This window comes from Protopterus annectens, chromosome 6.part1 (assembly GCF_019279795.1).
Source record: "Protopterus annectens isolate FY-2018-M chromosome 6.part1, PAN1.0, whole genome shotgun sequence".
Classification (NCBI taxonomy): domain Eukaryota; kingdom Metazoa; phylum Chordata; order Ceratodontiformes; family Protopteridae; genus Protopterus; species Protopterus annectens.
Genome location: NC_056738.1, coordinates 192,574,405 through 192,592,061, shown reverse-complemented (window position 1 = coordinate 192,592,061; position 17,657 = coordinate 192,574,405). Strand labels below are relative to the sequence as shown.

The 17,657-nt window shown below is 39.0% G+C and overlaps 1 protein-coding gene across 1 annotated transcript in view; it reads right to left on the bottom strand.

Annotated features, from left to right (window-relative positions):
• Positions 1–17,657, bottom strand: part of CCDC69 (coiled-coil domain containing 69) — a 931,420-nt gene that overhangs the window by 170,421 nt on the left and 743,342 nt on the right. The window contains exon 3 of the mRNA XM_044075644.1: positions 12,225–12,379. Within this exon, the coding sequence (XP_043931579.1) occupies positions 12,225–12,379 (155 nt within the window). The remainder of the gene's footprint in view (positions 1–12,224; positions 12,380–17,657) is intronic.

Here is a 17,657-nt window from a genome sequence, read left to right as displayed (position 1 = left end):
ACCTACATCATCAAAACTGAAATACAAATCTGTCATAAAATTTAAATGATCCTTTACATGTATAAGGTTGGTTATGACCATACATTTTTAAATACCTCTATGTATATTATGTGTTGTCCTAGAACTTCAACTACTTTACCTGTAAATATGGTGTGACTGTTTACTTGAAAATATTGTGCTACTGTTAACTTGTTTTGTAGCTTTTCTCCCCGGGCCTCTGCTGAAAATGGGCTTTCCGTCCATTTGGACTTTCCCAGTAAATTTATGTCAAATAAATAAACAAATAAATTTATTGAACAGCTAGATTTCATTCTTCAAAGGTTATAAGTAATTTTATTAATGTCAGACCAAACTGCTAAATGAGTTTTGGTAACAAACCAATTTGTCCAGTGACATCTTCATGTGGAGGTTAGCTAAATATAGTAGTGGGAATTAAGAGGGTAGGGGGGATGAAAGGGTTAAATGGGAATGAAAGATGACTGGGAGGAAATGAGGTAAGGGTAGGGAGAGGCTTAAGGAGTTTATGAAAGTGTATTTGGGTAAGGAATCACATTTTGGCGTGAACTTGCTGTTACAAGTACAACTTCCAAGACAACCTGTAGGTATTTGGGGGTGTGGGTAGGCCTCATGTTAATAGTGGTATGAGGATGAGGTGAGTAGTGTTTTTTTTTTCTCGCTTTCTTCTATATTGCGTAATCTTGTAGTATAATTGGCATTAGAGTGGAGAGAAGCTTGATATTTGTACTTCTGGCTTCAGCCTTGCTGCATTAGTTGTTTTCTTTGGCAGAATTTAGTTGTGGATGGGCTGGACAGATTCCTGATGAGGTGGTTCATAAATGGGGGGTGAATTTTTGGTATGTATATCTACAGGGTGTCCGAAGTTGCCTCATGTTTTGGTCTGTTTTTCGTGGGGTTGTGGTTGGTGTATTTTGTGGGGTTGTGGTTGGTGCGTGTTATAGCCGGGTCACTGCAGTATTTATTTCTTGGTTGTTTCGGTAATTTTCTGAAAAGTCTTTGGTTAGTAAGTTTATGAAAAGTCTTTGCTTAATAAAACTGAAACCATTAAAGTAATTGAAGTCCAAGGAAACAGTGGTGACAGGCAGTTACTTTTCCGTCATGCCCATCGGAAGATGCACTCTAATGCGACCAATGGTTCTTTGTGCTTTCTGGGTTTATGGTGGCGGTGTTTCAGTTGTCCCTGTTTGGGGCTGCTGTACTCTAATTGTTGCAGTGGGACTAGAGTTTTGCCATGGCTATGATTTCTTGGGGGAGGGTTGACAGAATGTGTGTTTTGCAGGTTGTGAGTTGCCCGCAAAGAATGCCTGTCAGCAGCCCATGTGTGGTACGGCTTTAACGGCCATGGGGGAGGGTTATGCCAGGCACAAATTGCAACTCTGGTTACCTACTTTTATTGGTCCATCAGTCTTAAACCTTAGGCATTCTTTCAAGTAGCCTTCCAATTCCCTTCCTTCATTTTATACTTAGTTACTCGGAAAAAAAAATTCACGTTATTCTACATATTATCTCTGCCTTGCGGGATCTTACTCTGTTAAGAATTCACGAGTTTATTTCTCTAATTTTAAGAAATATATGATTCAGTTAAGTCTGGTTACTTCAAACTACCTGTTCGTATTATTCTTTTAACAATTTTTCAACTTCGGTGCCCTTCTGTTTTTGTCGCTAAAATAATAACCTGACAGTTGCACTGATTTCTGTGCTCATTGGGTTTGTCTGCAGTTTGTGCAAGTAGTATTGAGAACAACACCTAATTTGCATATGTGTCAGGACATAAATCCCTTTCACATTGACTGAATCATTCAGTACCCAGAGTTTTAGGAGGCGGTAACTGGCCATTTCAGTCATTCTTTTTTTTTTTTAATGGCAGTTCTGGTGAGTAGAGAGGTGAGTGTAGTACATCAGAAATCTGAACTGTACATTATTTTCACAGAATGTCCAGATTTTAAGGGAAGGTGATTGGGGCAAATCTTTAGAGCTCGAAATAATGGCAGACAATTAAGTTTCAGTCTTCATACCCTTCAGGAAATTAGTGGTAATGCAAACACTGCATTCTCTCTAGAGAGTGGGACACCTCCATCGCTATCTTGTGATCAACCTAGCTTGTTTTAGTAAAAAAAAAAAAAAAAAAGCACCACTGTTCATACTGTGGTCAGCAGGTGTTGGAGGTGAAGCATACAGAAGAAAACTGTTGTCTTTGCATCTTCTAACTAAAACACTTGGCATCATGGTTTATTTATTTTGCCCAGAGGGAGGCTGGTATAATGTTTAGGATTTTTACCTTACAAACACAAGGTGCAGGGTTTGATTCTCACAGGGCTTATCTGACTAGGCTTAAGATGGCCTACAAGGGTCATTAGCTCAGTACTAATCTGCGAACCTATGCTTATTTTCTTCTACCTGCAGAGTCTGAAACCTTTATTAGAATATTTTTGAAAGGGGGGTTGTGTGGATCTATGGGCTGATTAATCTGTGAGTGCAGGCGTTCTGCCATACACAGTTTAGATTTTCACAGAATGTACACATTGATTGGCAAACCAGGAAAGAAGTGTTAAGTAAGACCTAGGAAGCTCAGCCAGAGGGTAAGATAGAGGAGGAATAACAGTTCAGAATTCTGAGTTTAGAGAAGTGTGGGGAAAATAGGGAGCTTTAACATTCTATGAAGTATTTACTTTTATCGATGTGTGGAGTTAAGTAGTGGGAGATGGTATTATAAGATACGTCAACCATATTTTGTCTTTCCTTTTAGGGAAATCCCCTTGGGGAATTGGAAGCATGTTTAATTTGCACTTTTTGGGGGTTGGGGAGGAGGCATGTAGTCCTTGTGAGCTGGAGTTAATGGCATTGTACTGAAATGTCTTCCATGAGCTGTGCACAAAGGGTAGATGTTGCCATCTAGTCATTCCCTAATTTTGGGTATATTCCAGGTAGTCGTACTCTAGCTGCAACCTTTTGACTGTTTCATAGAACAGGTACTAGTTTTATCACCATATGTTTGCATGTATCAATGACATACTTCAGCTTTGGCGGCGAGTGCCATTAATATGTGCATGCTTCTCAGAGAAAACTTCTTGTAAAATTAGTAAAGGTATGGGGGGTTATGGAAGGTAAGCCTCCCCTTTGACATAGATGCTATGGCAGGCACTGTAATCTGCAGTATTGGCAGATGCATGGAGGGGTTTCAGCTTTACCGTGATTGTTTATCCTCTCATCTTCAAGAGGCAGGAATGCTGCTACTTATAATGTGGAACAGGGGGTAAAAGGTGGAACACTTGGTAATGACTCACTACCAACTGGAAGTTCATATGATGGTTAAAACATAATGAATTTATTTGTAGAACAGGCCTGCCAATGAAATAATATGATTCAGTTCTATTTGTCATTGTTTTCATTAAAATCTTTAACTTGGAATGTGTGACAGACTTTTCAAGATATAATTTAAGGAACGTGAACTTTTATGACCCCAAATGAGGAACGTGCCTCGAAATGAGGTACACTTGAGAGGTATGGTCATTTTATGCTCTTTGATCTTCTTCTTTTGGCTTTTCCCAGTTAGGGGTCACTACAGTGGATCACCTGTCCGCTCATGATTGGCAGTGGAGTTTTATGGTGTCAAGTTGCCAGCCCGGCGCCCAACCTTCCACAGAAGGCACACACACACACACGCAAACACTCACGCCTAGGGCCAATTTAGAGTGTCTAATCCACCTATAGCAAGTCTTTGTGATGTGGGAGGAAACCAGAGCACCCGGAGGAAACCCACGTGACCACAAGGAGGACATGCAGACTGCGCACAGAAGGCACCCCAGCACTGAACCGGAGAACCTCTTGCTATGAGGTGGCAACGCTAACCGCTGCACCACCGTGGCCGCACATTTTATGCTCTTTGATAAGCATCTTAATTTGGTTGCTGGATACACTTTTCTTACTGATAAACTTAAGTGCAAGCCCCACTGATATTTTTTCCCACCTTTTTTCGTTGTAAAACTTCATCAGTTTATTATCCCCTTTCGTTTCATCTATTTTTTCTAACATTTATTTCCCCCCTGCCTCTTTAAACTGTTTCTTTTAACACTTGTTTCCTATTCCTCTGCCCTTTTAAACTCCTTTAAGCTTTTCTCTAACATCTGCTTCCCCTCCCCCTACTCATCACTCCCTTCTGAGCCCTCCCTAACCTCACCACTCCCTGAGTTTACTTAGTACTCTGAAATGCTTTGGTGCCTTTTTTTTTTTAACTTTCTCTGGTCCCAGCAAAGTCCCTGGTCCTCTGAGAAACTGTGTGCTTGCCAAGTCATTACGTTGAATTGTCTTGTTCAGTTATCTGTTAGTAAGCCGTCATATACACAAGTTATAAGCTAGAAAGCTTAGAGAAGAGCTTAGTTTGTTCTCTATACTGGGCATGTTTAAGTAATTGAATAAGGATACTAGGAATGATATTGCTGGACTAGTTTTACGTGTTTCAGCATTGGCTTCCTGCCTACTGTATTGCTGTGTAATACTGCTGTTGGCCTGCAATTACAAGCTGGTAGATGTAACATTGCTGTTGGCCTGTAACTACCAGTTGGTAAATGTACATGTACCCAATGTGTTTACTGTGCTAAGACTAGGCACAGGCAGACGCACACACTGGGCTTCTTAGTCCTTGTGCCTTACCTGCACTGTCCTGCTTGCGTTTGTCTTTTACTGAAACAAAAGAGACTTCCAGGCACTTGTATTATACTCTGCCAGTGTGTAGATCCTCGGATGTTACCCATTTGACTTGTGTACTGTCCCTAATCTATAACTGCTTGATTTCATTTGATTTATGCTGAAACCTAGCACTGTGTATTATCTGCTGAAAAATGATGAAATCTTGTCTGTTTTAACTGCTGCCTGCTTTATTGTTTTGCTGTACAATTGGAAGGCATTAGCTGTTTATTTTGTAGAATTTCTGTATATAGTAATTGGGTACTGACAACTGCATTCTCTCTTCCTTCTGCTTATTCCAGCTTGACTTAGCACTAGCATCCCTTGCCCTTGCTATGTTCTGTATGCTCTCTTCCTTTTGCCTACTCCAAAATTTTTGAGTAAACGCTTGCTTCTCTTGACCATTCTGCTTGTACCCGTGTGCTTTCTCCCTTCCCAGTGCTTACTTAAAGGCCCCTTTCTTCAAATCTGTGCTTTAGTAACTGCTGCTTTCTTGTTTACTGTTACTGTTGTGCAATTAGAAGGCATAATCTGTTCATATTGTAGAATTTCTGTATGTAGTATTTGGGTACTGGGAACTACATTCTCTCTTCCTTCTGCTTATTCCAGCTTGGCTAAATGCTAGTGTCCCTTGACCTTACTATGTTTTGTGTTCTTACTTTTACATACTCCAAATGTTAGAATAAATGCATGCTTCCCTTGATCATTCCTCTTACCTGTGTGTTTCCCCCCTCTCAGTACCCATTTAAAGGTCCCTTTCTCCATAGCTGTGTTGTAAACAAAGCTACTCTCCTTTTCTAGTTCCTCAAGCCTTGCTAGTCTTGTCTTTCCTTTCTGCTGCTACCTGTAAACCCGTGAGTACTCTCTCCAGGCCTTCTACCATTTTCTCACCTTCCAGCCTGCAACTGTCACTCTCTTTATTTTTCTCTGTCTCTCTCATTCCTTTCCCTTCTATTTCACTCTTTCAGCTTTCCCCTAATATTCACTACCCCTCCATTAACTGGTCTCTCTTCTAGAGATTTACTCTTCATTTTACCACCCTAAGCTCACTACCTTATCTTCATTACATCTCTTATTTTACAGTAGTCAGCTACACGGAAAAGTCACCTCAACCACCACCACCCACCCTGAATATACCTGGCTGACATTCTATCTACTGACCCTCAGAGATACAAGAACTGCGGACTAGCCAAGGCTGGGAGGAAACCAACAAAAACAGAAAAACACCATCACAAGCTTTATGTACATATCCCAATTGCTTCTTCCTCACCTGGTGTTAAAAGCTTTTGTTTTTGTGCAAATTAATCTAGGCTGTGGTATGCACAAGTATTTATCGGCTCACTAACCCCCACCACCACCACCTTTCTTCCACCCTCACTGAGTATGCATCTCTCTCCCTAGTCTCTGGATCACTTAGGCACCTAACTCACTTCAGCAAAGTGTGCTAAAGGCCAAGACTTTGCTGCCTCTGTCCTCTTTTCTAAACCAGGCCAAAACATAATATCAGTAATGCCCCACTATCTTTCACAAACACCATTTAATCTTACAAAACAGAGGCCAAATGGTATCCATATTCCTTAACCTGTCAAAAGCATTTGACACGGTCTCCCACCAAATCCTAGTAAATAAACTATTAGCCCATGGCCTCAAAACAACAGTCCTGTCCTGGTTCCATAGTTTCTCTAACCATCAGCAAGCCAACAAATGGGAGAACACCCTGTCCCCCCATCTACCCATCACTGTTGGTTTACCTGAAGGATCCATACTTTGCCATACTTTTTGCAGAGGGACACAGCAGTGCCAAGTTACTGATAAGGGATGAAGGGTGGGGTTAGTATCTGTGTAACTGAAGAAAAAGGTAAGCCTTGGCAGCAGCTGATGTTGTCATTAAGAAGTTTTGGTGTATGTGGGTACAGAGAATTTAGTTATTTCTTTTGCAGATGGGGAAGCATGGAGTTGGCATTCAGTTGGTGGCCTGAAATCAGTTGATCTGAAGTAAGTGGGTCCCAAAGGTGATGGAGGCTGTTGCAGTGGGTGTCCCAGTCGCTAAAGTGGTGCGCAATGTGGTCACAGATGAGGGAGTGCAGAGTGTGCAACAGTCAGTAGTTTGACGGAAGTGTATTTGAAAGGTAATGGATTCTGCTGGGGTGGATGTTTCATTTGCTTGAGTGGGGCACACTGAGGTGGCACACAATGAGGTAGTAGGTAATCTTACTTTATTTGGTGCTCATTAAGGCACATCAGAGTTGGTACAGGTTAGGGTAGTGTAGGGGCAAGTGAGGAGGAGGTATGTTGGGAGTAGGGTAAAGCAGGGTTGGGGATTAAGGAAAGTCTGGGGTTCCTGCAGGTGGGTTGGAGTCACAACACTCATACAATCATAGGATATTACTAGGCTATTGGTTCTAGGGCACCTTACAAGTTATCCAAGTTCAGCCCCCCCCCCAAGTAGAGCACTTACTGCTCTTGTCCAAGGGGACATGGGTGGAACACCTGGGGTGTTACCCATCCAGTTGTTCAAATGGTGCTTGTAGAGGACCAATGAGGTGTTTGACAAGAAGTTAAGAGTTGTTCCAGGTGGTATCTTCTGGGAGATGACTGTCCCTCAAGCAGGTTCTGCTACTGTCACATACCAGGTTAAGGTCTTAAGTGTCACTTGTGCCATTTGACTTATGTTTTGGGCTAACAGGAGGTAGTTCAGTACACGTATGATGAGCGTAGGTAGGATATGTGAGGAATTTTATGCTTTGTTGTCTACTGAAATTAGAAAGCCTACACAAGGCATTGTTTTGGGATTCCTTGCAGATATAGGCCATATTTTTAATTTCTTACCAGATGCAAAGGTAACAAATGTAAATAAGAGCTTTGAACGAAAACCCAAGGACAAGCATTGGATTAAGGACAGTCAGCTTTTTGGGCTCCTGAGGTTGCATGTCAGCCAGTTTACTCAAACAGTTTTGCATGAGGTTTAGTAAGTTGGTGTATTGTTTTACCACTGTTGTGCCTTTTGGAGCATTTCAGTGGGATGACCTTTTGGCAGATGGATATGGATTTCATTTGTTGACAAATGTGGCATGTGATGGGTTGAAGGACATAATATTTGGGGGGTTAGTTTGTGGCTTGTTGGACGGAAGGAAGGAATATGGGGATGTTGAATATTTGAAGTTTCATGTTACTCTGGCATAGCAGGATCGGTGGGAGTTGTGGGGGATTAGGGTTCATTTTTTTTAATATGGTGGGTTGTGGTGTTCATGCTGCTAAAATGCTATGATGGTCATTTAAATGTCATATTGCTTAAAATGGATAGTTGGTGTGATGTAGGATTGCTATTACATTGATTTTTGAAAGATCTCATTTGGTCATTACTATATTCATTGGCCAGTAAAATGGGCTACAGTTTGGCGGTATGCAATTGCCATTGTGTGGTTTTGAGTGGCATTGGATTTAGTGTTCTGATGGTACAGTTGGCAGGTAATGACTTGGGAATCATTAGAAAGCTTCTATTGGTAGTTGTGATAATTTAGCTGATATAAAGCGGTTATGGTAGGTTATGAAGTTATGGTTTGTTACTTTAGCATTGGAGGGGAATCAGTGGTTTAATTCCAGACATTTAGAAAATTGTCTCCTTTGGCTACTTTTGTGATAGGGCTTTGAGAGGTGATGACACAGATCCAGTTTGGCTAGAGAGGATGGACTACACTGAATGATGTTTGGCTTAATGCCTTTTTATGGGCGGTTAGGTTTGAGGTTTAGTAGGGGGGGACAGCCTGGTCAAGCTGGTGGGCAGAGAAGAGTGGCAGGCTTGCCCTTTTCTGTTCCCCCTCTGGTGTTGGATGTTCATTTCAATGAGCTGATGAAGGAAAGTGAGCAGTTGGACACTGCTTGATAAATAAGCGAGTGGAGGTAAGGACGCTGTTTACTGCGTCAGGATGAGCAATGTCACACTGTCCTAGTTAATATTGCATGGATGTTTATGCTGTGGTTAATATCAACTGTACCATGTGTCAGTTTAAATTAATAAATATTGGTTAAAGTTATGTTTATGGAAGTTTAATAAAGGTAATTAAACATCTTTCGGTGTGATGTGTATTGAAGGAGACAGGGACAATTAATTCACTTGATCTAGGCTGTAATGGATAATAAAGTTTACAAAAATAATTAAAAAATATAAATATTTAAGAAGGATATGTCCCCGAATTTGAGCTCTAGAAACAGCCAGGTAATTGCAGGAAAATAGCATGCCCAAGCTTATTTCAAATGTTTTTGATATAGTTGTGGATATTTTACTGAAAAAAAAAACTGCCAACATTAATGGTTCTTAATATTAATTTTCAAAACATGTTAATATGACAGACGGAAAATCTGCAGACAATGTTTTATTGACTTCTGTGGACCGAAAATTGTATGAAAGATTTATAAATGATCTTACAACAGAATTAAAAAAAAATAAAAAATATTCCGGTTATTGTTAAAATCACTTTGGAATTATCACACAATTTTCATAATGCATGAACAGTAGACAAAGTTTAGTACCTATGTGCACACTATCTGAGTGTTCTTGGCTGAGATCATAGTCAGATCTGTCATACTACTTTTAGTATTAAACAAGTGTTTAGAATGTGAAGAGTTTCAAACACTTATGAGGTCAAGGCATTAACTTATGAAAACAGATTATGATCTTTGACTTGTACACTACAACTGGGTTGTAGACAAGGGCCAGTACTCAGAAACTGGCCCATATGCAAAAAGTAAGGTTGCAGCAAAAAGGACCTTTCAGCATGATCGCAGAAACTAGCAATTCAGAGACACATTAGCCATGATGAAGAAAACACGTTTTCAGCTAGTTTGCATGCTGCACAACTACAAACACAGACAAAGCATTACCACATACTCACTCAGACACACAAAACAGACACAAACGCTACCTATCCCATAATTAACTCCCTACTTCAACTATCCATGCAGGCACACATTCATACACTCACATACCACTCAAAACTCTGCATGCACACACACACACACACACACACACACACACACACACACACACACACACACACGTGCAGCTACATGCAAACACAGAAAATATAGTCCCCAACACTACCTATCTACTAAACTCCTAGAGAGAGTAGTGGGCAACAGTAAACTAGGTTAACTAACACCTCTAACAGTGGTGATTTATGAAGCTGAGTGGTTCTGAGTTGATCAGCTGAGGATGTCACTTGCACATGCATTTCAAGAGGACAGCATATGGCTAATTATAGTCTGTTAGTCTAGGATACCTCATTTACATTTGCAATACTCCAAAGGGACAGCCAGCCATGGGCTGCAACTCTTTGAGATAAAATACTGTGGTAGGACTGTCTCTGTATCAGAAACAGCTACCACCAGAAGTAAAAAGCCTCATCACTGGCAGTGACATTTCAGAATCCCAGGGAATCACTTTTTTATTTAAAGTACAATGTAGTCAGTCATTCTTGTTTGCAGAGCTTAATCCTATGGGATTTGGTTTGTGTCTGACATCATTTTCTTTAAGTTATTGTCATTTAGAATTGTTTAATACATTTATATAAGTCAAATAATCCAGATGATCACCTTTCATAGGAAATGATTTTCTATAAAAAATTTGTTCTGAAACTTTGTGAAGTCAAGTTTTTTCTGGCCTAATGTCCTAAGCATTCATATAAAACATATGAACCCTTGATCAAAAAAATTACTGACTTCCTTTACAGACTTATCAACTTATTTTATTTTTATTTGTATTCTGTGGTAAGTATAATTTACATCACCGAAATTTTATTTACATGGACCTCAAAATTACACTTAAAGAAAATAAAATGGATAAATATTGTTTGAATAATGTAAAGACCAAGAATTGTACTATTCCAGCTCTTTCTAAATTAATTCTCACTATGACCCTAGAATTCAGAAACACTACCATCAGTACTAAGCCATAATTACAGCTGGTGGTAGCCATTTCTGAATCCGAGACAGTCCCTACCATTGTGCGTGTACAAGAAGCGCAACACTGTGGTGGAAAATCTGTTTGACTTTTGGCAAATGCTAATAAGGCATTCCAGCGGAGAAACATATGATGAATCAGGTGTATCCTCAGAAAATGCCTGTGGTGAGTGTTCAGCTATGTAAATCCTAACCACACATCACATTAATTAACTTGGCCAAAAGCTTGTGGTCACCCATTATTTTCAATGAGAGAGATCATGTCTTGGGTATATGACAAGGACTTTAGTGAACAGGCAGTGTTGGGATGTGCATGTGTGTTTGTGAGAGGATACAGAGGTATTACTGTTCTCGGGTGGGTTTTGTGTGTGTGTATGCATGTACTTGCCTGGTGGTATCAGTAAGGCAGTGAGTGAGGGAATAGGTAGGGTAGGTGTGCCTGTGTGTATTGGTGAATGGTTGAGTGTGCATGAGTGAGGGTCAGTGAATGATCTACACAGTTTGTATGTGTAAAGGTGGGGGAGTGTCCATATTTTTCAAATCTCCAGAGACTAATGAGCAGTGGATCTGATTTGGGGGTGTGTGACACCAGGAAAAATGTTTCACTATTACATTAAATCACTTAAAATGTTAATGGAACAATACATTTTGAATCAAGGAGCTGCACATGCAGAATAAAAAATAGGAAACTCTCATTTCTGGCATTATTGACTGACTGCGTTTGTCTGTGACGGGGACTTCATGGATATTCTGGTCAATCATAGTCTGTATCATACATTGTTGTAGCAAGTAAATTACTTGTTTTCATAAAACTGCAAGAAGAAAAAAACACAATACCATTATCTAGGAGATTTCATCTGAGCATGCACTTTGTCAGAGCACTCAGTTTACTATGGTGTAAGCTACTTATCTTATGCTGAGGAATGTCTGCCTCCTGTCATGCTGTCTGAGACTGTGACAAGAGCAGTTGTATTTAACATGGTTAAAGGGAAAGTTTGTAGATGCCCTAAGGCATGGGCATATACCAAAGCCATTCTTGCCCATGGGCACTGATAATTGGGAAAATTGGGGCATGAATGAATAGGCTTTAAAATGCTCTAGGGTCATTAGTCTTGTAACCCCCTATGATACTAAAAAATGGACTAATTTCATAGCAGGACATTGTTTACCTATTGCATTCCTTCGTCTAATCTAGCAGGCTAGTTATTCAGTGTTCACCCCTAGCCCTGCTCAAAGTCTAGCCATTTTATTTTTGCTTACATTAACCTCACAAACCCACTGTGCATAGCTGCATAGTTTTAGTTGTGCACTAATTGTTGTCATGTTAAATGACTTGTTCAAAGACATACTAAACCCAAGATGTCATGGTGGCACTTGTTTGCAACTCAGTCTTAATTCTCATTACCAAACTTTTTGACAAGCTCTGAACCAAGAAGCACAAAGCCCTAAAACCAGTTTTTATAGCAGATTGTTGCAACCAATGACTTAAATTAGGTAGCACTAAAGAGTTTATTAAGGCCTATTAACTGGAAACAGAGTCTCTAAGATGTTAAGCTTTTGTTCACCTGGGCTCTTATTTCATCTGACAGCCTGTTAAGTTCCTCCTCATGTGAAAGCTGAAGTTTCTCCTTTTCCTCAGCATGCTTTTCCTGAATCTTCTTCAGTTCCTCCTGATGCCTCTCCAGCAAGGCCAAACCTTCCGACTCCAGATGCACAACACCTGGATTTTGCAATAAGAAAAAAAACATTTAAGTTTGTCATGACAAGACACACATCCTGTGAAGTACAACTTTAAACAAAATCAGCTTTGGTTCACATCTGAATCAGTTGTACATAGACAAACTGTGCGACAAGGAGCTGACTGCTTTTGAATATAATTCTCTGACTATTGTCTGCCTAGTCATGTTTAGCACAAAATGGGTAATTTTCTTGCCTAGGCTTTTCAATGTTGCATAGTTTTTTCAAACTGCTGGTCTAAATCCACCTTCCATCTTGGAATCATTCTCTATAGTACAAAATGTTATATGCTAGTAAGCATTATATCCAGCCAGTATCTCCACACAAACTGTAACCATAAAGTTTAACTAATATTCTGTCTGTGAATACACATGCAGTTGCCTTCCAGGTTTAGTGTTGTAGAAATATTACTGCCATAGGCTTCCCTTTTCCCATCAACCAGTACTGAGAAAATACAGCACTTAATGAGTAATTAAACTTGGGGCATTTTCTGAATTGAAAGTTGAGAAAACTAGTTGCCTCAACCTGTGCTCTCTGTATGGAAAACATTCTTTTCTTTCAATACTCATGAAATGAATCCTAGCCAAAAGTAACAATAGAAGAAAACTGGCAATTTCTGATGGCATATAACATAGTTGTCCTGGAAAAGGACAACACTGCTGAAATACTGATCTTTCTGAGTAATGGTGCCCCTTGTTGTGAGATACCATCACTGGCTAAAATTTTATTATGAAATGACTGTGGCTAACCAGCATCTGCCATATCCATTTAATGTACTTGGCTATCACTAAACATTTTCTAAACTGAAGCCATTAAAAGAAAAAAAAACAGTCAAGGTAGAGGATTTCTTCCAGATGCAACTAACAAACATGAACACAAGAAACAGAAAAAAAGAAAAACAGTAAATAGACTTTTGGCTTTTCCTGGTTAGGAGTCACCACAGCAGAACTCCAGTTGCCAGCCCGATGCCCAACCTTCAACAAAGGCACGCCCATTCACACTCGCACCTACCTGCATGTCTTTAACGTCACTCGACCGTGGAGAGGACATGCAGACTCCACACAGAAGGTGCTCCAGCCGAGAATCTAACGGCAGAACATCTTGCTGTGAGGCGACAACGCTAACCACTGCACCACCGCAGCTTACAGTAAACCGATATAAATACAAAAGTTGCATAGAGTTGCATCTTTCAACTTCATTTTTACTGCAAACAGTATTTGTAAATGGAGGCAAAAAACATGAAAAAAATTCCTGAAGATACACACAGAAAGGAAACACTTTTTGCTGCTTAATAGTAGAGTTCACAACTTTGAGTAATATTTTCAATAAATTAAAAAATAATCACTCAGATACTGACCTGTTTGCTGTCAAATAGGACTTAAAAAGTCATCATACCAGCAGCAAAACTCATCAACAATGGCTACATAAAAAGATATGTTCTTCAGTTAAGAATTAACAAACTGAAAATATTTTGGTGATTCATCTTAGGGACACCATTATTTCACCAGTCTCTTGCAAATGCATTAAGTGAACTCTATGGATAATTTTCATTTAACATAACGGCGGAATCCTTTTTATTAAATAAAAGGTAAAACAATTTATTCAGTATATAAAAGGCAGTTCCATTTAAGGGCAGTCTTAAGAGACAGTACACAGTGAAGTTTTCATAGCTAAGTGCTAGGCTAACTGCTCTTGTGGAGAGTATTTGCATAAAAAATTGGAAAATGTGGAGTACGTATTATAAAATGTTATAGAAAATTAGCAGGAACAGAACTGTGTTCATAATACCAACAATTATGAATAACCATGGAGCGTTAATTGAGTAGATAAACTATCAAGATGTAACCAGGTAAAAAAACTACAGTAGTTTAGTCTGTGTTGAATTGTATTTATTGAACAGATAATGTATCCCTTTTTGTTTGGTGAGGGAATAAATTGAATAAGTGATGGAGTCAGAGCAGTCTGAAGGAGCAGTTATTCCTGATTTAGATAGAATGGAGTGGCCATAAAGCTTCATGACCTTTGAACAGAGAACTTGTTAAAAGTACAAAATTTAAATATTCTGATGGTCACAGAATGGCAAAGAAGCCTTAGACTGAATTGTGAAACTGTACTGGATTGTTTGCAAAATATATATATATATATATATATATATATATATATATATATATATATATATAGAAGTGACTGCAATGAAGGAAGTCTATTTTTTTAAATGGCAAGCAGGTAGCCGTTGAGCCTGTTAAACAGCAAATGTGAGAACCTGGATATTCAACTGAACTGGTAAAACAAATCAACAGATTGAGCAGCAATTAATTGTAATGGAAGATAACGCAAGACAGTAAAACTTGTCACTGTATGATGGTTTGAAGGGTGAAGGACAGTTCTGCTTGAATGTATAAAACCAAAATTGCAGGTAGACTGGATTTATAACAGGTGTTGGACACAGCTCTTTTCAAGTATTTGTCACTGCAAGACCCCGAAGTTAGACACGAGAAGAAACAAACTATTTCAAAGTTTTTGACATGTTATGAACGGGAGAACATACACTCAAAGTTGGGCCTACTGGGTAGAAAGTCATCATTGGCTGGTGACATGTATTTCTTTGACTATACGAATGTGATATTGAAGTATAATTTGCAATTTGTAGAGGCAATAATAAAATATAAGCTTTGAAATTTAAAAATTAAATTATTCCCTGCCTTTCTGAAGGTGTTTTTGAATGATAGGCCATTGACTTTTGACAAATCAGATTAAGACATTTTGGAAAATAAAATAGCAATCATTAACATTCATTCAGCTACAAGTGGAACAAAAAAACCCAGAGAGACTGATAGTCAGTGACGCAGCAGGAAGTGCACTCCTCATTTGTGCTGGAAGACTGAAGGATGTGGGTTCTATTCCAACACTAGGTATTTCATACTGACACTGTAGTGCAGCATAAGGGTGATGCTGCACTTTCGAGTATGTCATCCTTCAGATAAGAGGTTAAACAGATGTTCTATCTACCTGAGTTTGATGGTAGCTGAGGTGTGAGGTTGGCATAATGGTTAAGGTGCTTACCTTGGAAACACAAGGTGCAGGGTTTGATTCTCACGTGGGGTAATTGGCTAGGCTTAAAATGGCCCCAATGAGGACAGTTAGCCTAGAATGAATCAATGGATGCAAAAGGTCCCAAGTCACTTAGAGTTCCCCAGTGCCCTGGTCAAAATTTCCCTTGCTAGTATGAATACCCCATTGGGTCTCCCCTGAAAAGAAGACCCTGGCTTAGTAGGGCAAACCCCATTAACAAAGACTAAATAAAATAAAAGAAAACTGTGATATATTGTTACTGGAGACTCTAGAAAATGAACGGGAAGAGTGATCTGATTTGATTGAGAAGAGAAATAGCTTTATATATATATATATATATATATATATATATATATATATATATATATATATATATAAAATCACACACGCGCACACACAAACACACACTGGGACAAGATGGCTGGACAGACTTAGTTTCCACTTGAATGTATGGAGTGGATAATACTATATATTATAGTTGTCCATGAAAGTTTAAGTTGCTGAAGTACTTAAGAATATTCTTGAGGTAAGTGATTGTTTTCATTTTTATGATGGAATTCTGTGAAAATTATAAGCTGCATTACTCTGTATTTTAGATTAGCTGCTATTAAATCTGTAGCTGTTAGCAGGCAACGGAATTTTCATGATTATGGTGCATTATGTAACAATACTTTATGTAAACACATTTGTAAGACTATTTTATCTAGGACAGTTTTTGTGCAACATATGATGAAGTTAACAATATCAAAATGTACATTTTGAGTTACAACTAGGGTATAATGCATTATGGATTGTAAAATGACATGACCCAAGTATGTCTGTCTACTGCAAAATTTGGTGAATGGTTAACCATTTTAAAATGTAAATTCTGAGTACCAATGTGTGTTGTGAATATGGCAAATTATTACTCGTATAAGTTAGTAAACATTTGTACTAAAGATATTCAGGAATGCCGATTTGACTTTCACAGCTGAGAAATTGTTCAAAAGCATGAGGAATAATTTTCAACTGTATATTTTGTTATAATTTTATTCATGTTTGCAGAGTTGACTATTTTCATGCTAAGAGTTAACTGAGAAGGATGTTACATAATGCCAGGTTATGCAGGTGCTTAAACTTATCAGTGACTGAGACCATATTGCTACAGATTCTCAGAATACTGCAGAACATAGTAAAAGGTTAACCATGTGATCCAATTAATGCAGAGTTTAAATCCAGATATGATGTAGTGTTAATCCTGTGAGTGAATAATCTTTTAAACCGAGGAATTTAATCTGTATCTAATTATGTGTTCCACTGAATAGTGTGTGCTGTCTCTCTGCAGGTGGCTCTGGAATTGCCCGTCCCTCCTGTAAGTCTGTATTTGAACACTCCTCCTGAGTCCATCTCATTTGCTCACTTAACCGAGTACAGTGAGATGATATTCTGAGTCTAGTGTTCACTCTGCGTAAATCAGAGAAGATTTGAGAAGGCCAAACCACTTAGGTTCTTCCTTCCGCTCTCCTTGCACTTTACTAACAAAAAAAAAAAATTGCACTTTATTCATCTGTGTTTACTGTATTTCTGTTTCCTCCTATTTTATTTTGCTTTTGCCTCTTCTTAAAAGTACTCAATTTTATTTATTCTGCTGCATTTATTACTGCTTGGTAGTAGCCTGATTACATTGTAACTGTTCTAAATCTTTTGGTTTAAGCACTTGGGCTTCATACCTGTTCTTTTACATTAAGAAGGTTTGTGGTCTGCACTGTTGTGGCAGGACCGGTAGCTTACATTCTTCTAAGCTGGGAATTGCTGACTGAAGGCTCAGTGTCTGCTATTCTAAAAGTGTATTAGTTCTGGTTAAAGCACTTGGGCTTCAGGCCAGTTATTCTACATTAAGAAGGTTTGTGGTCTGCACTCTTGTGGAAGGAGAGGCTGGAGGCTGGATTCTGCCCTTCTGAGCTGGGGATTTCTGGTCACAGGCTTATTGTGCTTGCTTATTTGAACTGTTTCTTTCTGAAATTGGTGCACCTTGTTGCTGTAGCATAGGACCAGATTCAGGCCTGCTGAATCTAGCTTTGTTTGTATAACTTGAGCAATGATCCAGACCATCTTTTTCTGGAGAAGGTTCCCCTGCACCCTAGTAGCGCTTTTTTCTGGTTAATTGGGTAACTTGTTTAAATCCATTTGTTTTCTATTGTTTTTTTAAA